This window comes from Cebus imitator, unplaced genomic scaffold (assembly GCF_001604975.1).
Source record: "Cebus imitator isolate Cc_AM_T3 unplaced genomic scaffold, Cebus_imitator-1.0 Scaffold88, whole genome shotgun sequence".
Classification (NCBI taxonomy): Eukaryota; Metazoa; Chordata; class Mammalia; order Primates; family Cebidae; genus Cebus; species Cebus imitator.
This window is the reverse complement of record NW_016107403.1, coordinates 5,943,889-5,971,188: the sequence shown is the minus strand read 5'-3', so window position 1 is coordinate 5,971,188 and position 27,300 is coordinate 5,943,889. Positions and strand designations below refer to the sequence as shown.

The window sequence follows — 27,300 nt, the reverse complement described above, 5'->3', positions numbered from 1 at the left end:
TTTTAGAGAAAGTGTCTTCCTGTGTTGCCTAGGCTGGTCTTGAACTTCTGGCCTCAAGCAATTCCTTCATCTTAGCCTCCCAAAGCTCCGGGATGACAGGTGAAAGCCAGTGTGCTTGGCCTAGATTCTACTTCTAAATGGTACTCTTCATTCATGCATGATGATTTAGATTGCTTCTCTCATTTGAAACACCACTGTAGTTGGCTCCCTGTAAAGCAAGTCTCAGTTTGTTAGTGCTCTGGTACTCTGAGGATATCTCTGAAGGTTTAGAGCAAGGGGACAAGTGACTACCTACTGAACATTGAGAACTGCGAGTTCTCAGGGAGACACACGATGGCCCCCAAAGTGAACAGCTCCTCAGTCCTGGGAAGGAACAACCCGCTGCTGCTTGTGCCTGCTGGGCCCCACTGGGGGCATGGTAGCTTCTGTCCCTGTGCATCTGTGTCAGCTCCTAGGGCTGCTATAACAAACTACCACAAACTGGGTGGCTTAAAATGACAGAAATTTATTCTCTCACAGTTCTGGAGGCCAGCAGTCAGAAATCAGCATCACTGGGTCAAACTGAGGGTGTCAGCAACACTGAGCTCCCTCAGAAGGCTGTAGGGTAGACTCTGTTTCTTGCCTTTTCTGGTTTCTGTGGACTGGCATTCCTTGGCTTGTGGCCACGCCACTTTAGTTTTCAAGGCCAGCATCCTCAGCTGTTTCTCTGCTCTGTCTTCACATGACCTCTGATATGGTTTGGCTCTGTGCTCTCACCCCAGTCTCATCTGAAATCGTAATCCCCAGAATCCGTACCTGTCAAGGGAGGGACCAGGTGGGAGGTGATTGGATCATGGGGGTGGTGTCCCTCATGCTGTTCTCCCGATAGTGAGTTCTTACAAAATCTGATCATTTTATAAGGCAGATTTTCCGTCTGCATGCGCGCGCTCTCTCTCCCTCTCTCTCTCACCTGCCACCATGTAAGATGTGCCCGCTTCCCCTTCTGCCATGATTGTAAGTTTCCTGAGGCCTCCCCAGCTATGTGGAACTGTGAGTCAATTAAACCTCCTTTGGTTGTAAATTACTCAGTCTTGGGTAATATCTTTATAGCAGTGTGAGAACGAACTAATACAATCTCCTCCTCTGTGGATGTAAAATAATCTCCCTCTGCCTCCCTTTTATAAAGATGCTGGTGATTGCATTTAGAGCCCACCTGGGAAATCCAGAATAACCCCTGCCCCACCATCTCAAGATCCTTAATTTAATCACATTAGTAAAGCCTCCCCACATTTTTTTCCTTATAAAGAAACATTCAGTTGTTCCAGGGATTAGGATTCGGATGTCTTTTCGAGGGTGTTTTTCAGCCTACCATAGCATCCCAGCACTGGCCTTAACTCTGCTTAGGGTTGATGTGTTTTTGTTACACAGCACAGCAGGCCAAGGAGATAACATCTGAAATGAGAAGATTCTTCTGTCTTGGTGGGAACCATTCACCTTCCCCTTTGGCATTGTACAACATCCAGGAAGATAGTGCCACAATCATAGTCCTGGACAAGCAATGCAGACAAATGTGTGGTGGGGTGTTTAGACCCACCACCAGCACCAGCACCTGCCCATTTCCCCACCCTGACTCTGCCATCTCCTGCAGGAATCACAGCACTGACTTGGGAGAGCAGGTCAGCAAACATAGTCTGGAATTGGGTTGGAATTCAGCCATTCAGCCTGCTCTTGCAGGTATTACCAGGTCAAGGTAGGAAGCCGATCTTTCAATTGCCTTGTTTCTTGCTAAGGTGGTCACCTTTAAATCTGCCTGTAGCCTGTGCCAGACAAATCACAAAAGAGCTGAGAGCAGCCTCGGGGGTTCAGCCAGTCTTCAAGCCTCAGGCAAAACTGAATCTGCCTGATTTATGACATTTCCATTATTTTAAAGAGTTAGAGCTTTCATAACAGGTACTAGGGAAGTTTCTAATTTCTCCATCTTACCCTCTGGTAAATGCCACCAGGTATTAATGCCTTTTTAGGAAGGTGCAGGCCCAGGTTCGACCTACCTCATCTAGGGAAAAGCCATTTAACAAATCCACTTGTATATTTTATGAAATAGGATGTAATTAATAATCTGGAAAGAAACATAAATAAACTAACAATTTACTTGTAAATTATTCATGAAACTGCAATGTACTAAAAATAAAACTACTTGGAAATAGTGAACACTTTTTGTCACCTAAAACTTATTGTATATTGAAAATCTGAATTATCTTTTTGTCACACCATTGGCTAATCCCCAGGCTTCTGACTATCTCAGTCTGCTTTTGCTAACATTGATTTGCTAGAGAAAGGTTCACTCTCCCGAGGGCAGTCTTTGTATCACTAGCTTATAATGCAGATGCTTTCAAGTGCATCTTAAATTCAACTAACAGCATGGGTTTCCATGGGCTTCCGTGGGCTGCTGTTTTTGCCTGCCCTCCTCCAATGGATTAGAACTGTCTTTAAGAGGGAAGATACAGAAAAATGACTCCTCCTATCCCAATTGCTCCCAATTCCTCACTGAACATAGTGTCCTTGATTTGATCCAAGGTGAATTCTTCATGAAACCAAGTTCTTTGTGAGCCATTTGGAAAAAAAAAACAACAAAAACTAGTAAAATACCTTCTTCGTGCAATCTCAGCTACATGGAGGTTTGATCATTTTTCAAAGATTTTTATGGGAAAGCATTTCAAAACTTCTCTTAAACTCTACACATATTCCTCATTTGGGCATGGTCAGAAGAGCTCCCTTCTCAAACATAGCAGGTGGTGCCACACAGCTTCCCGCACTTGGCTTATCGTTAGAACCACAGTAGATGTGTTAAAATGCAGGTCCCGGGGCCCTGGTCGCAGAGATTCTGACCCACTGGACTCAGGGTGGGCCGTGGAATTCTGATTTGAGAGCCACAGTGAGGGACTCAGCAGACAGTCAGGGAAGGCAGGAGGGGTTTTTCCCATACCAGCTCAGCAGCCTCTACCAAAGATTTACTTTCCCTTCTCTTGCTGTGGTACTAGGAATGTGCCTTCCTAGCTTTTTATTATTATTATTATTATTATTATTATTATTAAATAAGCTTCTACAAACCAACACTTAGCTGTTTTTATCTAAATAAAAACTTACTGTTTTTACTTACCTCAAGGCCCTAAGTCAAAAAGCAACCGCCTGTCTAATGGTTGCTAAATGTCAGGGGGCGGGGTGGGGATGGGGGGTGGAGCGCAGACAGCATTTAAATCTCAGGGAATGCTTGTTCTCAGTGTGAACCACACAGGGCAAATCAAAGTGCCTTCTAGTTTTTGAGGGAGATAACTTCCCAGGACAGAGGTTGTCATGCTTTCAGAGGTCATCCTAGCCTGATTAACCTGTTAATTCATAATCTCAGAGAGACGGAACACATTTTATAGGGGCAATGCCGGGACGTGAACAGCTGCTCACCCTGTATCTCTTCTGCTTCCCCCAATGTCGAAAGGAATTTTATCGTTTAAGGAAGACCAAGGGGACCACTCGTTTAATTGTGCTCATTTTTATATGAATTTGTGAAAACTTACTCCTAAGTAAGACTAAGGACTTAGGGACTAAGATTTTAAAGAGAGAGCTGCTTCTATCTGCAATAATCCTTTTTATGTTGGAATGCTGGTAGTTTAGCTCAGGGTCTTGCACATAGGAGATGCTCACTCAATGTAAATACTGAATGAATGAATGAATGAAATGAAGGAGTAAATAATTTTTCAGACTCTGACCATCACAGATAATCTAGTAACAAGGAGATGATAGTAATGCCTAGTGATACTGTCATTAGAAGTTTAAATGGTATGGTAAAGGGGACAAGTGACATCAGCAATGCCTGGCTCTTGCTAGTTTATAAATTTCACGAGAAGCACCCTTGGCCACCCATACTCCTTGTTGATGTCAACGACTCGGACATGTGGAACAAGTGCTTGCTGGGGATGGATGGTGCTTGGGGTAAATAATTTTAGAAATCATCTCTGCTGTGGAGAAAGACTGTACAAGCCAAGTTGGCTTTTATTATCTGAGTTATCATTTGGCTATAGTTTCTCTCCCCTAAGCTCTTTTCCCTGCAACTTTCCCTGCTTTAAGGGGATACCAAGTTTGCATGCTTTTTGAGCTGCTTAGAACTATGCCCTTGGATGAGTTACTAAACCTCTCTAAAGGCCAGCTTCCTCATCTGAAAAGGGAATATACTGGCACTCTGCCTTCGGGTTACTGTAGTGCAGGTGTGTGGCACAGAGAGCACTGGACAGACAGCTACAGTCACTGGAGGTTCTGTGGCCCTTCCTGCTGTCCAGTCACAGGACCAAAGCTGCAACCAGAAGGGCACAAGTATCCCTTTCTGAAAGAGGAGAGGTGCCACTGAACTTCCCATGGGTGACTTCATTCCACTAGAACCTGGACAACACCCCGACACCCCCATCCCAGGCCAGTGAACAGAAGGAAAGGACCCGAAGAAGGGGAGGGGTCAGAAGCGACCTTTTAGGGAGTGCTGTGTTGAGAGTCAGATGATATTTCCTCCCTTCCATCACTCTTTGTTGCACGCAAGCCAAATGAAGGTGCTTTAAGAGAGTCATTCATTAAGATTGTGGGGACCTGCCAGGAGGGCAGGTGGGCATCTTATTTCCCTCCAGTCTTTCTGCAGACCCATCACAGGTGTGCAGTGCTGCAACAGAGCTGCAGAGTTTTGGGGGTGTATTCTGGGAGTCTAGAAGTGCCCTCTCAGGGTAAAAATAGGGAGTGTTGACATGTGGTCCCTAAAGTTGGGGGCTGTATGTGAACTTGGGGACTGTTTCTGCCTCAGGGATCTCTGAAAGGGGGAGGGGCGCAGCTGGAGTGGTCTAGGCCAGCAGGTCTTGACAGCTGGGGGTGCAGCAAAATGCAAGGAGGAAGGCGACCGCACCCCATCCCAGTTCTCAGACCCCAGAGGGGGCTAAAAGGGGGCTAAAAAGAAGCCTGGCTGTTCTATGGCTCTGTGTGAAGGGGCTGCCGGGGGCTGGGGGGTTGCTGCTGGAAGCTAGCATGGGTATCTACCTTGGAGAAAGGAGTGAGGGCACAGCTTTCTGGCCCAAGAAGAGGGTGTCAGGATAAAACGAAACACTGTCCGCTTTCCTTTGATAGCCACACATATCACCTACTCAGGAATCAGTCTTTCATCTGGCTCTGCAGAGCCACAAGTCCAGATGAAACAATAGAGACACCAGCCAGTTAAGGAGACCTCTGCCACCCATTCGTCTTCTCTGTGCCCAGGCCAAAAAAGAACAAGCCATATCTCAGAAATGGCCCAAGAGGCACCGGCACCCGCTGCCAGTTCACAGGTGGAGGTGGGGATAGCTGTATACTTGCAACTAAACAAACAGGACTAGACGACTGGACTCATTAAAACGTCATTAGATAGATGGAGCCGGGGCAGTAAGGGAAAAGACAAAAAACGTTCCTTATGTGTATGCTAAGGCTCTTCAAATCATGAAAATCAGGAATCTATATACATACTATTAGCATAAGAAAATCTAGAATGATGGTTTAGAGAGAGGTTTCTGTTTGACAGAGAGTAATTAACTTCTCCGTGCTGCGTTTTCCTCAAGGAGCCAGAGCAGTACTATAGGCTGATAGTGGTTTATGGTGATTAAACTCAATGATCAGATAAAATTCTCGAACTCCTGGCCTCGTGATCCACCCGCCTTGGCCTCCCAAGTGCTGGGATTATAGGTATGAGTCACTGCGCCTGGCCTGAGCAGGTAAAATTCTTGGAATGATGCCTGGCATACAGCAAATGCTCCATAAATGCTGTTCTGCTGCTGCTATTAAACCGTGTTCACCTTAAGTACAGGAATAGAACCTGAACTATCAGGCTCATAATGTGTTAGCTAACCCAGCAAGTTTCTGGAAGCAATGCACAATCCCATTATAAAGCAACTCACAGCTTCTCTTTGTGTGGGAAATCAAAACACCTCTGGAGACACAATAATGCATAGTACAGTTCTTGATTTAACACAGAAACCTAGAAAGCGGTATTTTCTTGGCCCAAAGTCTACCTATACCCACTTTTGTAGTTCCCATGGAAGCTGGGTTGGCACAACCCCATAGACAGTGTATTTTTGGCCTGGGTTATTTGGATTAGCAGCTTGCTGTTATCACATAAACCACCTCGTTCTCTTTGCTTCTCTTCATTTCATACCTAAGTAGATACAGCCTTTTTCCTTTCAGCTGCCAGGAAACATTTCCAGACGGAATGTCATGTCATTTTCTAAAGTAACAATACAATAGAACTCAAGGCAACAGTCAATCTGAATGAAAATGACACAAATATAGAGACACAATCTCCGAACTGCAAAAACAAAAAATAAAGCTTTCACTCTTCAGCCCCAGCCGTCTGATCTCATTGATTTTTGTGGCCATGTTCCTGGCATCTGTGAAAATATTGCCAGAGCCAGTGGAGCTTGACCGGTTAGGATGTTAATTTCTCTGCTATCTCCCAAAACACATCGCGTGTTTATGAACTCAAGGTTTAGATTCAATCACACGTGAGCACTTGCCTGCTTGGGCAGCTGGACTTTTGGATGATGAATATGTAAGAGCTGATGGGTAGGTTACACCCTTTTTGGGTTTACTTTCTGCAAAAAAGAAAAAAAAAGTTGTTGATTACAATGAGAACGTCAAGTGGCATTTTCTTTTTCTGTATAGCTTCTATTTTATTACTATCATAATGGAAGCAGCCAAATCTCCATGACTCAGAGTTGTTTAACATCAGCAGCCCTTCTCTCACCCATGAAGATGTGACATGGAAGTTAAGTTTTCATCTGTGTGTCCTCGAATGTTTAATTATATCAGCAGATGAATGAGAAGCCTTTCACATGCTGTCCTTTGAGATGATGGAGTACTCTGGTCATAGGCTGGCTACCTCTTACTTTCAAAGACCCTATGGGATTCATTTGAATTTCACAACAGTAGAACAACTAAAAGTTGGTAAATATAGGTCAACCTTGGAAAAAACCATGTGTTGCCCACCCAGGGGGAGACACGGGAGCTACCAGGCAAGGAGGAGGATTGGTAATGTCTATCAGAGAAAAGATGAAGCACAAAAAAAATTACCAAAGTTTTCTTCCAACCATAAAAGGTTGCCTAAAATTCCAACATATGGGCTCTGTTTCACAATTAAAGCGAGAGTGCTACTGGAATATAGTAAGCCCCCTGAAGGCAAGTCATTTGTCTGACCTGGTAACTTGAATTTTCAGAGCCCAAAGCAGTTTTTTTCTGGCATGAAGTAGTTGCTCAAGAAGTATTTATTCAGTGTGAGAGTATCTTAATACTTAGATCTCTGTTAAAATTAAAATACTGGCCGGGCACAGTGGCTCATGCCCGTAATCCCAGCACATTGAAAGGCTGAGGCGGGCGGATCGCAAGGTCAGGAAATCAAGACCATCTTGGCCAACATGGTGAAACCCCGTCTCTACTAAAAATACAAAAATTAGCTGGGCATGGTGGCATGTGCCTGTAATCCTAGCTACTCAGGAGGCTGAGGCAGAAGAATCCCTTGAACCAGGGAGTTGGAGGTTGCAGTGAGCCAAGATTGTGCCATTGCACTCCAGTCTGGTGACAGAGTGAGACTCCATCTTAAAAAAAAAAAAATTAAAATATCTTGGTAGGGCATTATTGGCTAATAGGTAGTACCTTAGTAGGGTACTACCTATTAGCCGATATTACATCTTGTAATGAAAGCATTTCTTCTCCCATCCGGAGGGAATACTTTCACAGGATGTGAAGGAGATGGTGAGCAGTGTTGCCTGGAGGGCCTAGGTGGGTGGAGGAGGATCTAGTGCATTATCTTGCCAACCTTCCTATTGGCCAAGGGATTGTAGGATCGTGAAGCAGAAAGAGCGACAAGGTCTCAGGAAGAACCTGGGTTTAGGAGTAAGACAATCTAGGTTTCTGTTTCTATTTTACCTTTAATTAACTGCCCCAACCTTTGAGGCTCTTTTTTTTTTTTTTTTTTTTTTTTTTTTTTTTTTTTTTTATTCAGAAGATAGGAATAATGACATGGCCCTACTTACTACACAAAGTTGTAGGCATCTAATGGAAAAAATGTTAAGATGTTTTGGAACTATATATCGCCATAGAGATGCAAAAATTTGTTCTGGTGTTACCTATAAATGCCACGTGTATGGGCTCACTTGCATTACTTCACCTCATTAAAATCACCTGGGGAACAGGACCTGGCATTTCCAAATCCTCTGCCAATGTCGAGGCCTGCTTCAAATGCCAATGATTGAGGTTATTTTAGGTCCTGGGAGGGCCCCATGGCTGTAGGCCATACTTTATCTACAGAAAGCGAGGAAGAGAAATCTTCTCTGTTTATTGTTCTTCTCATATCTAAAACCTGATGATTTTTTTTTCGTTTCTATTCAGAAGGAAAAAAAGCATGAGCTCAGTTCCCTGAAATGTGGATCAAAGAATAAAAGGGAAGTAATAGGGGGTCCCTCACTGACATTTCATACCCCTGGACTGTGCAAAGATCATGCGGGTCATAAATGTACATCTCCCTTTTCACTCCCTCTCTTAGCCCACCAAAGTGAACTAGTTAAGGAGCCCAGGGGCATATGAATATTAGAAATAAAAACCTAGAGAAAGGTCATGGTGGCACCTGAGCCTTCAGAAGAGGATTCAGACATGATCCAGTTAAATTTACTGGTCATGAGCCTCTGAATAATGGGAAGCGTTCCTTGGCTGCCGGTCAGTTATCAATCCTTATGCTGCAGTGAGCTCCTAACTCATCCATTCAAGAGAGGATTCCAAGTGCAGAAGCACAAATGTTTATTATCATTGGCGAAAAGTATTTTCGGTTAAATGTCACTAGGTCGAATAAGGAGAGACGGAAACTGAGATTTATAGGAAATAATATCAGCAGATTGATTTTCACTTAAAAAGCCCAAAACATCTCTACTGCCATAGAATTAATTTTTCTTTTAAACCTCTGTTGAGATTCTTGGATTGCAGACTGAGCACTTGAGGCTGAAATGCCCTTACTTAGCCAGGATCTTGGTAAACACCGATGAGGAGATTATATTTCTCTCTATCTCAACATATTTGTATTCTAGACATTAGCATTTTCAAATGGCTCCTGTTTTGAATTTTTTGTCACAAGGCGGTTGATACCCTTCCACTATCTGACAAAGAAACCAGTTTAATTTGAACTGTGGGTGTGTAGAATTTGGCAGGCAAAAGGAAGCAGGGATTGCTCAAGTTGAGAAGAATAATAAAAGGTCTGTTTGTTGTTTTGTTACGACTCTAGTCAGTGGAGGATAGTAGGGGCTTGAGGCATGGGGTGCCTAGCAGTACTAGGAAACCACCCAGATTGGAAGGCCTACTGTCTTATAAAACATTTCTCTCTTCCCTATTCAGTTGGTTTTCTGTAAGTGGCTCCTTCTCAGGACAGTCCCAAGGTGACTAATTCTGTTTGGAGGCCAGGAAGTTGGCTATAATCTAGTTTAAAATTCTTAGAGAAAATGGGAGATTCAGGTCTAGAGTAGGGTAAGTATAAGGTGAGCACAGAACATTGTGTTGTACTCAAGCAATACCGTGAACATGTCAAAAGCTTGAAGGGCTCCCACTGGGGAATCTCAGAAAATATAAAAATACAAAAAGAAAAATGAAGATAATAGATGATAACATTATATTTTTAAACACAATCTATGAGTCTGTAGTCCACTTAAAAATAATAGGTGCACAGGGGGAAAGAAAATCTTTATGTGAGAACATTAGCTAATAAATGTGGAAGGAATGATGGAATTAGAAAAAATTGTATTTTGCATTTACTAATATAATACTTGCTACAGTGAGGATCAGCAATGGATGTTAAAATCGTTGGGTGAAATTTGTTGAGGAACAAGCTACTTGAGCATGTTAATGCATCACCCTACAGATGCTTATTAATTATGAGGTAGCTTTGCCATGGAGAGATATGACAAAGTATCCAATGAATCAAACTTAGCATCACCAACAGTGGAACAGACCGCATCTTGATATGGCCATTGTGTATGACACAACGGATATGCTATGACAATACCTATCCACTTACCAGAAATCTCAAGGAATAAGGCTCTGGATATGAGGCACGTTTGGCGTAACTAAAGGACTGGTTTTAAAACCCAAGCTATTAAATGTAATTAATGTAATTAAAAATCTGATTAGACTTACAGATAGCTGCAGTGTAATTAAACAAGAAGTTGGAGCCTTTTAGTATTTTCAGATTTGACTTTGTGGTGATTTATCATGTAGTTCTAATTTATTGTTTCATGATCCTAATTATCAGAAAAACTAATGCTTCAGATTTTTATGAAATGAGGCGGGCCATAAGCAAAAACCAACAGCACAATGAAAAGAGCACGTTTCAGCTCATGGTACGTTTAGTAGCATTTCTCCACTGTGTGGTCATACCTAAGACGATAAAGGACTCTCTCCATCGTGGTAGGGATAACGACTGGACACCGTTGGAATAACTCCCTTTATAGCCAGATTGTCCAGCAACCTTCCGAACAAGTATTTTCCCTCCTGAATTATCAAGCACACCACTATGAAGAGAAAAAACAATTTTTGAGGAAAGAACAGAAGTATTTTTTGACATGATCAACAGACTAGTAAACCAGTCGCCATCTTTATTTAGACATAGGAAAGTAGCAAGGTTAAGCAAAGTTTACCTTGATGTGAAGCTCAACCCACAAGAATGGTGCCTCCAATCACCAGGCCCAGCATCTGAGCTCCAAGGTTGAATGTCTTTCTCTTTCTTCTTACAGGAGCTGATTGCTCTGTCAGGAATTTCTTTTTTGCCACCATGCCTCAAATTTCTTTTCCTTGGTTTTCTCATTCCCACTAGCTCTTTTAAGTAAAACCTCTTTCATGACGGTTTCTAATTTGGTTTTGTAATGTCTCAGAATTAATTTAGTTATTGCAAAGGGTGATGTAAAATGATGAAAAGTAAACACTTCTTTTATTTTGGGTCAGGAAGGAAAGGTGTGCGGCTAAGTTAAACTCATTTAAAAAGGATTCCCAGGCCAGGGGTGGTGGCTCACGCCTGTAATGCCAGCACTTTGGGAGGCCGAGGTGGGTGGATCACCTGAGGTCAGGAGTTTGAGACCAGCCTGACCAACATGGAGAAACCTCATCTCTACTAAAAATACAAAATTAGCCAGGGGTGGTGGCACATGCCTGTAATCCCAGCTACTCTGGAGGCTGAGGCAAGAGAATCACTTGAACCCGGGAGGTGGAGATTGCAGTGAACTGAGATTGTGCCATTGCACTCCAGCCTGGGTAACAAGAGTGAAACTCCATCTCAAAAAATAAAATAAGATAAATAAATAAATAAGGATCCCCAAAAGACTGATAATTGTTTCTTTAATTTCTAGGATTTTTGTAAGGTTTTTAGATCCTGATGGGACAGTGACTGACAATGAATGTCTTTCCTTTTATGTTAGGCAGGATCTCCATCTGGTTGCTAAATTGCACTTTTACGTTGCAATTTCTTGTGTCAGAGTCTAACATGCATGGCTCCTTTGGGTATCTGTAATTTCTAGTCTGGGGAGATGTTGCTTTCTCTCCATCAACACCCTTCCTTCCCTCTAGGAGTGAGAGTTGTCACTTCCTGCCCTCCCACCTTCCTGACGAGTCAATAACATTCAACCCTCAACCTCCCAATGGCCTAGAAGGAAAGAAAGTGGAAATAATACTCAACATGTAAAGCACTTAATTACTTTGAAACTGTTCTCACCTGTAGTGTCCCACTGGGTTCTCCCAGCAAACCTGAGTTGTGGAGTGGAGGGAATGCTGTTATTCCCATTCATTCCATAGAAACAGGCTGTGAGAGGTTGTGTTTTCTAACTAGAAACTTGGGATTTTCTAACTAGTCAATTGCAAGAAGGATTTGAACCCAGGTCTAACTGACCTTAAGTCCTCGGTTTGTTTCTCTTGCTTCCATCTACCTCTCAAGGGTGCAAAAGCACAGGCACCTCCCGAAGCCAACTCCTCCTCACTTGCTGTCTTCTCTCCAGGCTCCCTGTGATTGAGTTCCCTCACATCTCCCAATGGCAGGCAGGCTGCCTAAAACGATGCTGCTGTTTGACCCCAGAAGACCTGGTTCCCTCTGCCTAACCAGGCCTGTGCTGCTGTCAAACAGGGCAGTGAGTTCCCAATTTCTCCTTCCCCACAGAGATTCTGACATGACTTTGCTATCTCCTTCCCTCCTTAGAATCTTGTTCTTAAAACTTAAACTCATGTTTTTTTTCCCATCTTGTGCTATTTCCTATAAATTTCTGGAGTTTATTTTGTCTCCCAACTAAGTGGAAATATTTCTTATGGAAAGGACAGTATTCGATGTTTCCATATATGAAGGTGCCACTGACACCTGCTTTTGAGAGCCAATTATTTTTATTTTTTGAGACAGAGTCTCGCTCCTTCACCAGGTGCCAGGCTGGAGTGCAGTGGCGCCATCTCAGCTCACTGCAACCTCCGCCTCCCGGGTTCAAGCAATTCTCCTGCCTCAGCCTCCCGAGTAGCTGGGAATACAGGTGTGCGCTACCACGCCCAGCTTATTTTTGTATTTTTAGTAGAGACAGAGTCTCTACTAAAAATACAAAAATAGGATGGTCTTGATCTCTTGACCTCATGATCCGCCCGCCTCGGCCTCCCAAAATGCTGGGATTATAGGCGTGAGCCACCGCGCCTGGCCAAGAGCCAATTTTTTTTCTTCAACTTTTATTTTAAGTTCAGGGGGTACATGTGCCAGATGTGCAGGTTTGTTACATAAGTAAACATGTGCCATGGTGTTCCGCTGCACAGATCATCCTATCACCTAGGTATTCAGCCCAGCATTCATTAGCTATTCTTCCTGATACTCCCCCTCTCCCCATCCCCAACTCTGACAGGCCCCAGTGTGTGTTGTTCCCTACCCTATGTGTCTGTGTGTTCTCATCAACTCTCACTTGTAAGTGAGAACATGTGCTATTTGGTTTTCTGTTTCTGTGTTAGTTTGCTAAGTATGATAGCTTCCAATTTAATCCATGTCCATGGTCCATGCAAAGGACATGATCTCGTTTCTTTTATGGCTGCATAGTATTCCATGGTGTATATGTACCATAGTTTCTTTATCCAGTCTATCATTGATGGGCATTTAGGTTGATTCCATGTCTTTCATATTGTGAATAGTGCTGGAACGAACATATGCGTGCATGTATCTTCATAATAGAATGATTTATATTCCTTTGGGTGTATACCCAGTAATGGGATTGCTGGGTCAAATTGTATTTCTGCCTCTAGGTCTTTGAAGAATTGCCACACTGTTTTCACAATGGTTGAACTAACTTACACTCTGTGAGAGCCAATTATTATGCTTTCAGGATTGGGTGAGCTGATTAGCTTGACATTGGTAGCTTGGAATTAACAATGGAGAAAATATTTACATGGTGGGAATTGGCAAGTCAAGCCTATCTCATCCCTGCATTAGAGAGCTTGTTGTTAAACATTTACCAGCACACCACTGACTCAGACTGAAAATTCTAATAATTTTTTAAAAAATTTATTGTTAAATTAAAAAATAGAAACAACTGTTACTTTTTTTCTTTTCCTCCAGATAAACTATTCTGTCTTGGATTTATGTCCCAGTATACCATGAACGTGTGCATAGCTGCTCCTCAGTGAGGGAAGCCCCGCACTGCCACCTCCCTTACCCTGGGCTGAGCATCCTTCAGGCTGTTTTTAGAGAATGGGGAGGGGATTCTCAAGCTGGACTGGGCAGCTGAGGGTTATGTAAGACTGAAAACCCAGATTTGGGAACAAGTATAGATGCAGAACTATTGTGTTCTCATGAGATTTTCCTGTTGGGGCAGAGTGAAGCCTCATCTTGGAAGTGGATATATCCAGGAGTGATCCCAGGGAAGTCAGTTGTCCTTAAACCTTAGGAGGCATCAGCAATGCAAAGAAGCAGGATGCACAGGAGGCTTGATCAATATAGGAGATGCTGGAGGAGGGAGAGAGTCTGAAAGAAGCTGTGGTTCCACTTATGAGGCAGACGGGGGCTCAGAGCTGTGGTAATTTGGAGAATTTATGTAAATACCACCTCATCATTTGTATCACTCAGACATAAGCACTTCATAGATATTCTCTGGAAGAGCGAACCCAGTTCCACTCCTCTGCATTCCTCCGGTGCCCTTCATGGTGCTGAGCACGACCTTGTTGTTCACCTCCTCCGTGATTCCAGGGGACTGGGATAACTGAGGGTCAGTTCCTTGGCTCAGAGAGAAGGTATAGTTCACCAGTAGACCAGGTGTCAAATGGCTGCTGTTCTGAGGGTGGGAACTGGTCAAGAGATCAACGTGAAGAGTGCCCTGCATGGAGCTGGTCTTTTCATTGCACCTTCTCAGAGAAACCTCTCTTCTCCCCTGCACTTGGCCCCGCTTTAAACACAGGAGTTAGTTTAGGATAAGCCTGAGCCAAAATATGATGCCTCAAAAATATTCATTATCCCTTTGCTTTGAAGTAATCAAGGGAATTTCTTGTACTAAGACCTCCGAGCATGATATAGAATATGAACATTAAATCCTTTAATGCAAATTAATCTGAATTTCTAAACCAAAGTATATTGTTTCCAGTCTCCCACTTCTGACTCTGGCAGGACAATGGTTATAGGTCCCCAATGTACTTTCTGCTCATGTTCTCTATATCTTAAATCCTGCCTTCTGAAAACAGATTTGCTCTGTGTGAAAAACAAAACTGATAGCTTCCAAAATTACTATCTGTTCTCCCTTAAGACTTATCCATCCTCTCTATGAGTGGTGATACCTCTTTCCAAATAGTTTTTCCACTTTATCAGTCATTGGCCTGGGAAGTCACAGTGGCACTCAGTTGCTCAAGCAGCAAATCTTGTTTTTTGCAAAACAAGCAAATCAAGCTCTTCTCTTCTGCCCCTCTTCCCTCATTTATATTTTCCCCACCGAGTTCCTACCCTTTAACCCAAATGCTGGGATTGTAGAGCCTTGGTTCTGTCCAAGGCTCTGCCCTTCCTACTTTCTCCGCAGGGGTGCATGTTTCCACCATAAAGCCTTTCCCAGGTTTGAGTACTGTGAAGTCTACACCCCGCCCCGAGTCCTCACTTTGTACCCTAAGCAGTGCTGGGACTCCCCCAGTCCTTATGTAAATATATCACCTGGGCTCCAGGCTGGAAGTAAGGGGTCGTGAGTTTTAAACATCAATGTGAATCTAACTAGGAATTTATTTATTTAGAGACAGGGTCTCACTATGTCACCCAGGCTGGAGTGCAGTGGCATGATCTTGGGTCACTGCAACCTTCGCCTCCTGGGTTCAAGTGATTCTTGTGCCTCAGCCTCTTGAGTAGCTGGGATTATAGGTACCCACAACCACACTTGGCTGATTTTTGTATTTTTAGTAGAGATGGGGTTTCACCATGTTGGCCAGGGTGGTCCTGAACTCCTGACCTCAGGTGATCTGCCCACCTTGGGCTCCCAAAGTGTTGGGATTACAGGCGTGAGCCACGGTGCCCGGCCCCAACTAGGAATTTGATTAGCTTTTTGATGCCTCAGTTTCTCATATAACAAATGAGGATGCTAACAACAGCCTCATAGGGGCGAGATGTTGCTAGAAGGAGAGAATTATAGTGCAAGAGATTACATGTTAGTTTAATGACATCTTTGGTGAGGTTGAATTTACTCATGTGTCTCTATGCTGCCTCGGAAATGTGGAAGTGTAAGAGAGAGCCAGCAAGTGCCAGAGGAACCAAGAACAAACCATCTAGGATCAAAATTGAAAAAATGCAGGCAACCTTAAAAGACAGGCTCGCCCTTTGCAGCAGATGTCATTTTCTACACAGACACTGGAGTGTGTACAAAGACACAGACTGGACAGTGCGGTGGTGCTGGTGGGCTGTAAGTATGTGTGGGAGGCATGCATGGGTGTGCAAACATTTCTGTGTGTAGATTTGTATAACTTTTTCCTCAGTTGACTTTAGGGTGAAAGTAAATTATTTTTATTTCATAGTCTGAAGTTATGAAATAGCATTCAGTGATTTTTATTCCATAGTCTCGAGTTATGGAACAGCTTTTGGTGTCGTTTTTTAAAAATGTTTTACTGCCTATCCTTAATAGAGCTTTTGTAGTCCCATTCCCAATGAAAAACCAGTTTGCTCCCCACCCCTCTGCAGTAATGGGGAAAAGATTAGTATAGCCAATGAAATCTGCTAGTAATTCTTAAACTTTATTTTATGCATAGTTTTGTCTTACTGCTCCCTCAAATTTCACAGACCCTACTAACTAGACATCTTGAAACAGAATGAATTTTATATATTTTCTCTCCCTTGCAGAGGTACAACTAAACAATCAACTGACTTATGTGCAAATAAGGAAAAGGAAAAAGATACTGGAAGTCTGAATAATTCATAAAATTTATTCAGCATCCAGTAACCAAGTGTTGACTCCTGAGTCAAATCTCAAAGCTGTCCTGGGCAGCAGTTAGGAGTACAGGTGCTGCAGTCAGCTGGACTTGGGTTTGAGTCCCCACTTTGATACTTTTTCATAGTATGGCTTTAGAAAAGTGATTCAACCTATCTTCATCTTTAAGATGTGCATGAGAATGGTAGAAACTGCGTAGAGGAATTATTGTCAGGATTAAATAAGTTAACAAAGGTGAAGTGCTTGACATACATGCTGGTCTTAATTCCAAAGATATTAAGTAAACATGTATTTATGTTTTGACTCTAAACTTAACAAAAGTGGTATGAGGATTCTGTGAAGGTCTCTTCATTTAGGTAGTAACTTAGTCCAAAGTTTGTCAGTCCTCCTGTCTTCCTTCCTGGATCCCAGACCAATAATTGACCAGGTGGTTTTACCCATCACCCTTCTCCACTTTCCCCATCCCCATTTTTTCTCTAACCCATCACCATAGCTGTGATATTTCTTTTGGGTCTTCCTTGGTAACATCTCCATAATTTCCTTGCTCAGCACATACAGGTAGAAAAAATGAACATATCATCAAGAACTTGGGTTTCCTTGTCGTGAATATGAAAGAGTAAAATTCTGTTCCTCTTCCCATCAAAGTGAGAAGTCAGTTGTCTTTTTTTATGGAGTGCTATAATAAAAGATGCAGGATCATGCATGACTTCTGGGGTCACCCATCCATAGTAAAGTTGACAGAGAAAACAGGATGCTCAGTTAAGTTTGTACATTTTTCAGGGAAGGGGACAAGATAACTGACTATATAGCTGGGAAGTGCTTCTCTCACTGAGAAAAACTAAATATCAAGTAAACCATCACACTTTGAATAAATGTTTTGAGAGAAAATACTCAATAGAGAGGCAATGCAGAACAGAGGCAGAAAAAGGAGGAAGCCAGCAAACTTGCATGAAATTGCTGAGTGCCAGGACAGCTCCTAGTCCTGAACAGGACCTGAGAAAGGTGTGAGTGAATAAACTGTGAGGCAAGGAAGCTCAACGAGATTCAGAAGAAAGTTGAAACCCAATCCAAGGAAGCCAGTAAAATGATCCAACAGTTGAAAGACTACATAGCGATTGTAAGAAAGAACCAAACTGAACTTCTGGGATTGAAAAATTTACTACAGAAATTTTGTAACACATTTGGAAGCATTAACAACAAAATACACCAAGCTGAGGAAAGAATCTCCAAGCTTAAAGACCAGTTCTTTGAATCAATGCAGTCAGACAAAAATTAAAAAGAATTTTAAAAATGAAGAAAACCTCTGAGAAATATGGAATTATGTAAAGAGACCAACCAAATGAGACTATGACTATGACTCATTGGCCTTTCTACAGAGGACAGAGTAAGCAACTTAGAAAAGATATTTGACGATATATAGTTCATGAAGATTCCCCCAATCTCACTGGAGAGGTCAACATACAAATTCAAGAAATTCAGAAAAATCTGTGTGAGATACTATACAAGATGACCATTCTCAAGATAGATAATCATCTGATTCTCTGAGGTCAAAGTGAAAGAAAAAAGTCTTAAAAGCAATTAAACGATGACTTACAAAGGGAGCCCCATCAGGCTAACAGTGGACTTCTCAGCAGAAAGTTTACAGGCCAGGGGAGATTGAGGGCCTATTCTCAGCATCCTTAAAGAAAAATAATTCCAACAAAAAATTTCATATTCTGCCAAGCTAAGTTTCATAAGCAAAGGAGAAATAAAACACTTTTCAGATAAGCAAATGCTAAGGGAATTCATTGCCACTAGATGAGCCTTACAGGGGGTCCTTAAGGGAGTTCTAAATATGGAAATGAGAGAATGATACTTGCTACCACAAAACCACACTTACGTTCATAACCCATAGACCCTATAAAGCAACTACACAGTCAAGTCTACAAAACAACCAGCTGACAACATTATGATTGGGTCAAAACCTCATATATCAATATTAACCTTGAATGTAAATAGTCTAAATGCCCCACTTAAAAGGCACAGCATGGCAAGTTAGATTAAGAAACAAGACCCAGCCATCTGCTGGCTTCAAGAGGCTCATAAAATACCCACAGGCTCAAAGTAAAGGGATGAAGAAAGATCTACAGAGGTCATTAATTTTATATCAGATTTTAAACCAACAACAGTAAACAGACAAAGAAGGGCATTACACAATGATAGGGTTCAATTCAACAAGAAAACTGTCCTCAATATATACACACCCAACGTTGGAGCACCCAGATTCATAAAACAAGTACTTCTGGACCCATGGAAAGACAGCCACATAATGATTGACCACATGCTTAGCTATAAAGCAAATCTCAATAAATTAAAAAATTTGAAATCATACCAATCATACTCTTAGAACACACTGCAATAAAAATAAAAATCAAAACGAAGAAGGTCTCTCAAAGCCACACAGTTACATGGAAATTAACCCACTCATGAATAACTTTTGGTTAATCAATGAAATTAAAGCAGAAACAAAATTATTGAAATTAATGAAAATAGAGACACAACATACCAAAATCTCTAGGATGCAGTGAAAGCATTGTTAAGTGGAAAATTTATAGTACAAAATGCCTACATCAAGAAGTTCTAAATATCTCATATTAACAATCTAATATCACACCTTAGAGGAAGTAGAAGAAAAGGAACATACCCCAAAACCAGCAGGAGAAAATAGATAACTAAAATTAGAGCAGAACTGAACAAAATTGAGTTGTGAAAATCCATACACAACAGCATTGAAACCAGAAGTTTGTTTTTTGAAAGGATAAACAAGATTGATAGACCACTAGCTAGATTAACAAAGGGAAAAAGAAAGAAGACCCATGCCCAATCTGAAATGACAAAGATGACATTACAACCAATCCCACAGAAATACAAAAGATCTTCAGAGACTATTATGAAGACTTCTATGCACACATACTAGAAAATCTACACAAAGTGCATAAAATCCTGTAAACACACAACCTCCCAAGATTGAACTAGGAAGAAATTGAAACCCTGAACAGACTACTAACAAGTTCTGAAATTGAATTAATAATAAAAAACCTACTAACTAAAAAAAGCCCTGGACCAGATAGATTCACAGCTAAATTCTACCGGAAGTACAAAGAGATGGTACCAATACTACTGAAACTCTTCTAAAATATCAAGGAGTAAGGAATCCTCCCTAACTCATTTTAAGAAGCCAACATCATCCTGATACTGTAACCTAGTTGAGACATATGAAAAAGAAAACTACAGACCAATATCTCTGATGAACATAGATGCGAAAATCCTCAACAGAATACTAGCAAACCAAATCCAGCAGCACATCAAAAAGTGAATTCACCACAATCAAGCAGGTTTTATTCCTGCTATGCAAGGTTGGTTCAAAATATGCACGTCAATAAAAATAATTTACCGTATAAACAATTAAAAACCATGTGATCATCTCAATAGACACAGAAAAACCTTTTGATAAGATCCATCATCCTTTCATGATAAAAACTCTCAACTGACTAGGTATTATAGGAACATAACCTCAAAATAATAAAAGCCATCTATGACAAACCCATAGCCAACCTCATACTGAATGGGCAAAAGCTGGAAGCATTCTCTTTGAGAACTGGAACAAGACAAGGATGCTCTCTGTCACCACTTCTATTTCATGTAGTAGCAGAAGTCTTAGCCAAAGCAACCAGGCAAGAGAAAGAAATAAAAGGCATTTAAATAGGAAAAGAAGAAGTCAAACTATCTTTCTTCACTAACAGTATGACTCTATACCTAGAAAACCCTAAAGACTGCACCAAAAAGCTCCTTGAGCGGACAAATTATTTCAATATAGTTTCAGGATACAAAACCAATGTACAAACAATCAGTAGCATTTTTGTACATAATAATGTTCAAGCTGAGAGCCAAATCAGAACACAATCCCATTTAAAGAATAAAATGCTTAGGAATACATCTAACTGAGGAGATGAAAGAGCTCTATAAGGAGAACTATAAAACAGTCCTGGAAGAAATTAGAAATGACATGAACAAATGGAAAAACATTCCATGCTCATAGAGTGGAAGAATCAATATTAAAATGACCATACTATCCAAAGCAATGTAAAGATTCAAAACTATTTTTATCAACCTATCAATGTAATTTTTCAGAGATTTAGAAAAAAACTATTCTAAAATTCCTATGGAATTAAAAAAGAGCCTGACTAGCCAAAACAATTCTAAGCAAAAAGAAAAAAGCTGGAGGCATCACATTATCAGACTTAATACTACAGGGTTACAGTAACCAAAACAACATAGTATCAGTAAAAAAACCAGATGCATGGAAAATGAAGAATAGAAAACTCAGGAATAAAGCCATATACCTGCAACTATCTGGTTTTTCACAAAGTTGACAAAAATAAGCAATAGAGAAAGGACTCCCTATACAGTAAATGGTGTTGGGGATAACTGGCTATCCATATGCAAAAGAATAAAACTGGGCCCCTCCCTATCACCATATACAAAAATTAACTCAAGATGGATTAAAGACCTAAATGTAAGACTTCAAACTATAAAAATCATAGAAGAAACCTTAGGAAATACCCTTCTCAGCATTAAGTCTTGGCAAAGAATTTGTGTCTAAGTCCTCAAAAGCAATCGCAACAAAAACAAAAATTGATGAGCGGGACCTAATTAAACTAAAGAGCTCTGCACAGCAGAAGAACCTATCAGTGAAGTAAACAGACAGTCTATAGAATGAGGGAAAATATTTGCAAACTGCATTCAACAAAGGCCTAATATCCAGAATCTGTAAGGGACTTAAACAATCTAACAAGCTAAAAACAAATAACCACATTAAAAAATGGGCAAAGGGATACGAACAGACACTTCTCGAAAGAAAATATACAAGCAGCCAAGAAACATGAAAAAATACTCATCACTAATAATCAGAGAAATGCAAATCAAAACCAAGATACCACCTTACACCAGTCAGAATGGCTTTTGTTAAAAAGCCAGAATAGTAATAGATGTTGGTGGGCTGCAGAGACAAGGGAGTGCTTATACATTGTTGGTGGAAATGTAAATTAGTTCGGCCAATGTGGAGAGCAGTTAGGAGATTTCTCAAAGAACTAATGAACAACCATTTGACCCAGCAATCCCATTGCTGATTATATATACCCATTGCTGGGTATATTCCAAAAGGAAAATAAATCCTTCTACCAAAAAGCCACATGCACCAGTATGTTTGTTGCAGCACTATTCACAATAGCAAAGACATGGAACCAACTGAGGTGCCTCAATGGTGGATTGGATAAAGCAAATGTGGTACATATATACCATGGAATACTATCAACCATAAAAAAGAACAAAATGATGTCCTTTGCAGTAACATGAATGCAGCTGGAGGTCATTATCCTAAGTGAACTAATGCAGAGACAGAACACCAAATATTGCATGTTCTAACTTATAAGGGGGAGCTAAGCATGGGGTACTCATGGATGCAAAGATGGGAACAACAGACACTAGGGAATAGAAGAAGGGGGAGGGAGGGAGGCAAAGCCTGAAAAGCTACGTATTTGGTACTATGCTCACTTCCTGGTGATGGGTTCAGTTGTACTCCAAACCCCAGCATCATGTAATATACCTTTGTAACAAACCTGCACATACATGTACCCCTGGAATCTAAAATAAAAGTTTTTTTTTTTTTTTTTTTTTTTAAAAAGACCAGTGTCTCAGTGACCTGTGGGATAGTTTGAAGTAGTGTACCATAAAGTTCCAGAAGGAGAGGCTGGGGCAAGAGTAAACAAGAATATTTGGAGACAATGGCTTAAAATCCTCAAATCTGATGAAATATGTAAGCTCTGTGACTCTCAATCAGGATAACAAGAAAAACTCCACAAAAGCATGTTATAACCACATTTTTGAAAACAAATAATAAAGAGAAAATCTTAAAAGTAACCAAAGGAAAAATGACATGAACAGAGGAACAAAGATAAAAAGTGAATACAGATTTCTCATCTGAAACTATACAAGGAGACAATGAAGCATAAAGTGCTTAATGAAGGAAGAAAAAAATAACTGTTGGCTAGACTTCTATATCCAGTAAAAATAAGTTTTTAATGAAGATTTAAATTTTGAGCTAAAAAATATCTGTATATTTTTGCTTGCTAAATATGGCAACCCTGCATGGGAGCTCCCTGCCAATTGCTAGTGTTATTAAGTAACTCAGAGCCACTCACCTGTGTACAGCAGCACCGCACACGCTAGAGTAGGATGCGTACACGTCAGTGCCATAAACATGGTATTTGGGGTCTTGGCATCCTGCTGGACATTTTACAATGAACTCAGGATTGATGATCTTTCCGGCTTTGACATCGCAGTTGATCTGAGGCACAGCTGGGAATACAAAATGGGGTTAAAATTACACCCTGTGCTATTAGTTTATCTATGGGGTGGCTCTGTTAGGTCTTAACTATTGATTTACATAATCTCTAAGGGCTAGAGCCTAGGCTGACTCTACATCCCCTCCCTATAACGAAAGCAAAGATGTAATTAGGACATTTCCCAGATCCAAAGTACCACAGTGACCATCCATTGCATTTAACCTGCTGAGAACAAAAACAAAAGTCTGATTCCTGTGCTTATTCAAATAATCAATTAACAAAGCAGAGAATGCTGAGAAAAGACCACCCACCTCCAGTGGCCAGAAATGTTATCTTGAGTCAATGGCAGGACAGGACACTCCTGAAGGAAAAGGTCCCCAGAGGACACTTTACTGGTGCCCTTTGATCGGGGAAGGTATGCAGTTCTGAGCCCCATTCTTCAGAAGGGACTCTCAAACATTAACACAGTCCAAAGAGGCAGCAGGCTTGGGAATGGTCTGGAAACTACCAAATGAAAGGGATGGTTTGTAGAAATGGGTCATTTGGGCATGAGGAAGCAAGAATTGGAGGCAGCTGGTAGTTATCTTTACAAGTAGGATTGCTGTGTCCTGTGATGTCAGAGGTTGAGCTGGAACTTAAAGAACAGGCTTTCTATAGGGGCAAATTTTGCCAAGAAGAACTTTCTAGGAATTGAAGTTGTCCATGAAGGAGAGAGCTGCCTCAGGAAGCAGTGAGTGGCCTGTTGATAGAAGTATGCAAGTGGAGACTGAACAGTTATAGAGAGGATTTCTACATTGGGTGAGAGGTAGAATAAAACCCCTTCCAATGCTAAGAGTCTGTAATCCACAGACTCTTGGATCCAGGAGCTCTGCCAGGCCACCCACCCTCTAACTGGGTTCCTGAGATGGTCTCAGAGTTGCTAATGGCTTCCAGCTGTATCTAAAAAGCATACTCTTTTTAACCCTTGTGTACCTGAATGAGGAGAATTGCATTTCATTCAGGCTGGAGGGAGAACTGAAGTTTTCTGCTCTTTTCTTAAAAACCCATCCCAGACCATCTTTGCTACTCACGGCTGGGGCAACAGGGAACTTCTCCGGGGAACCAAGGGGTTGAGTTTGATCACAGGCTTAAGCAATTTGTGGTTTACATTAAGAAGTAGAGCACTGTGCTTGAAACAGTTTTGTGGTTTCATTCTCCCCATCAAAGTTTGCCTCTTCACTGGCTATTTTCTTTTTACCTTTCATCCTTTTAAACTCTGATACTCAAGGCTACGTTTACTACTTTGAGTCTTAAGAGTATTTTTTAAAGGCAAATTTTGGGTTGAAGACACCAGCATGGTCTCTCTTCAAATTAGCAAATTGTTTGATTCCTGGATATAACTGTGTGTTCAACTCTCCAGATCACTTCCTCACTCCCAAATGCATCTCCTCCTTTAGAGGTAAAGAAAATGATAGATTTCTTTTGTTCTTAGTTCTTTGAAATAGGAGGTAACAAACTGTGTGCATTGAGATTAAATTTTGATGTGACCCTGGTACTCTGAGATTTTGAATCTCCAGTCAGACCAACCAAATCTTTTGGGGTTGTGTAAATGAGTCTGTCTGGAAGCTTATTGCATGAGTATTAGACAATGAGCAAACCTGTTGAAAGACTCCAGGGTGCACGTATTACATGCAATAGAATTCTCTGTGAAATAATTGGTTTAAAAGACAAGGGCAAATGTCACATTTTACTTTCTGCTAGTCAATTTTCCCTTCTTTTTTTAAGAGGGCATTTGTTTTTTGTTTGCTTGTCTTTTTTTTTTTTCTACAAAGCCCAGGGAAATACCTTAAATAAGATCTGCTTTATCTGCACCTAACCAGATTAGTAAAATTGGTAGATTAACTCACTGATTTGTCTCACAGGGGGAAACAAATGAAATCAAGCACATGTGCTCATGCACTTTGGAAAAACAGGGAGTAATATCAAAGTGTGGCTCAAGATAAAGTATTTGTTAAATTTGTACAGAAAATTAAGCTGGAGAGAGTGAACTAGTTAAATCTTGCAGAGTGATTGCCAAAATTATTAAAAAGTGTAATGTCTGTGTTTAGCCAGGAAAAAGCAGGCATTTGCATCTTTCTGGCAGCTCTTCTTTAAGTATATGGAAACTATGGTTTGTTTCTTTACAGTGTTTTCCCAGTTATTTGTGAGGTAGTCTGTTTTCTTGTAATAGTCAAAGAAACTTCCACTTCTCCATCTAAGGCCCAAATGAAATGAATCTTGGCCTTTCCTCTAAATATCTTTGAACTATTCAATGCTTGCAGCTTAGCTTTCTTCTCTCTTTCTTTGGTTGTTAAGATTTATTCATATCTCCCTTCCCCCTTCTCTGAGTTTGATCCTAAAAGTGCAGAAAATCAGATTTCCTTAAAAAGACAAGTTAAAATTAAGGCAGCTCAAAAAGTATCATTCTTAGGTCTAAAGGGAACAGGAAGATATTTGACAAATGCCAAAACAGTAAGAGGGGGATGCTGTGTCCCCACAGCTAACCTCAGGTGAGAAATTATTTGTAAGTTCTTTTCAGAACTCTTCAGTGGAATCTTTGCACAGAAACTTGTTGCTTGGCCACCTGCCTGGCTTCTCCCTTCAGGCCACCACCCACTTTCTCATATGACTCCTTAAGATAATCTTGCCTTCTCATAGACATTCTCACTTTCTTATCAGAAATCACATTAGAGCATCTCAGTATCTGCCAAGGGTTCCTTCCCAAACCCCCTTGGAACTAGCGACAGGGAAAGGAGTACCACTTGCAAATCAGATCGAACTCTAGGATTACCTTTAGATGCTGGTCACTGAGGTTCATGTGTCTGTTGTAGTGGTCTCACAAGGGTTCCTGGGCAAAAGGTCTCATCTCAGAACAGAAAACTGGTACTGTCTGAGTCAATGTTTAGTATAAAATTGGAATCTGAGAGTAAGAACTGGAAATATTTCTCCTATTGGTTGGGTCTCCTGCCTAGGCTAATAACAGTGATTATTAGATGATGACACATAAAATAAGCCAGTTAAGTAGTAGGCCAAAGCAAACTGTAGATTCCTTATTTTGCCACTCAACTTTTTAGTGATCCCAGGCAAGCCACATTGCTTCTGGAAAACACGTTTCCTTATCAACAGGCAATCATTGTAAGCCTGCCTCATGTCTGTTAATGAGGAAGAATGATTATTTTTAATATTTTTTAATGAAGAAGAATTATAAAAAACACTTATGCATGAAAACTTTTAATATTAAAGTCACTTTTGTTGGACTGTGATATTCAACTAAAATCTCATTTTTAAGAGAATTATGCAAAAAGTTCTTAGTTTAATGAAATAAAAATATCATTAATTTGAAGATGAATGCATTGCTCTCCGTGATCCTGACATCTAGGTCATTTTAATTCTTCCTTTGTAGTGCCTTCTTTTGCAAAGCATTCGTATCCATTTTTCTTAAGCAGTCTTTGATCACATTGAATCTTTGCTCAAAAACTGTCACTAGGTTTTTGCTGCCATTAGGAAAAATTCCAAAATCCTTAAGGCCTTTCCACAGTTTCTTCCACGGAACGTCTGGGCTTGCCAATACTTGCCAATAAAGTCTCCGCTTTCTAAATGCATGTTGTTTTGCAAACTTAGCTTGAATCATTTTTCACATCTGAAAGCCTTTTCCTTTCATCTGTTTGAATGTTACTACCTTTCAGGTCCCAGTTCCAGTTACATCTTCATTCGTCTGCTAGAACATAAACTTCATGAGGGCAGGGACTTTTGTCTGTTTCATTCACTGCTGTTCAAAAGAATGTCTGCTGAATGAATAAATGAATGAATGGAGTGATTGGATGACAGAAGGTAACTGGCCTGTGGCAACACAGTTTTGGGGAAGCTGCAGAAGTTTGTGTCTCTAAAAATACGTATTTTAGTTTACAAAGAACCCTAATACAGGTTCTTTCACTTGGTCCTTACAAAACCCTAAAAAGGCATTTGTCCTCATTTTTCAGAGAGGCAAGTTAGTTTATTTAAGCTCCGATACCAAGTGGCAGAACTAAGATCTGAACTCAGGCCTATAAACCCACAGCTTTGCCAGCTCGACCTGGTTGCCTCTTCCATGACTGAAGGGAAGAAGTTAAACTGTGCTTCTTCTGTCTAATCTTACAAGCTTTTCTGAACTTGAAGATTGCTGACCATCACGAGTGGGTGAATGCAGTATATATCTGGCAAATAGGTTGTGTGTGTGTGTGCGTGTGTGTGTGCGTGTGTGTGTGTGTGTTTATGTGAATACATGCATGTATCTGTGCATCTATCCCAAATGCCTGCAAAGTAACCATTCTAGTGTAATTTTCCATGTATTGATTCCTGTTATTGAGAATTGCCATGGTAGAGTCTACTCAACTAAAAATCTGTAACACAGAGAGTCTCTGCCTTCTTTCTCACCCACATATCAGAAGAAGGGCTAGAAAGTT

The 27,300-nt window shown here is 40.9% G+C and overlaps 1 protein-coding gene across 3 annotated transcripts in view; it reads right to left on the bottom strand.

Annotated features, from left to right (window-relative positions):
* The window catches only part of VIT (vitrin), a 121,693-nt gene that overhangs the window by 48,762 nt on the left and 45,631 nt on the right, over positions 1-27,300 (bottom strand). For all 3 annotated transcript variants that reach the window (XM_037740753.1, XM_017534884.2, XM_037740754.1), the window contains exons 4-6: positions 22,697-22,853; positions 10,444-10,577; positions 6,546-6,623 (exon numbers count right to left, since the gene is read on the bottom strand). In XM_037740753.1, coding sequence (XP_037596681.1) covers positions 6,546-6,623; positions 10,444-10,577; positions 22,697-22,853 — 369 coding nt within the window. The remainder of the gene's footprint in view (positions 1-6,545; positions 6,624-10,443; positions 10,578-22,696; positions 22,854-27,300) is intronic.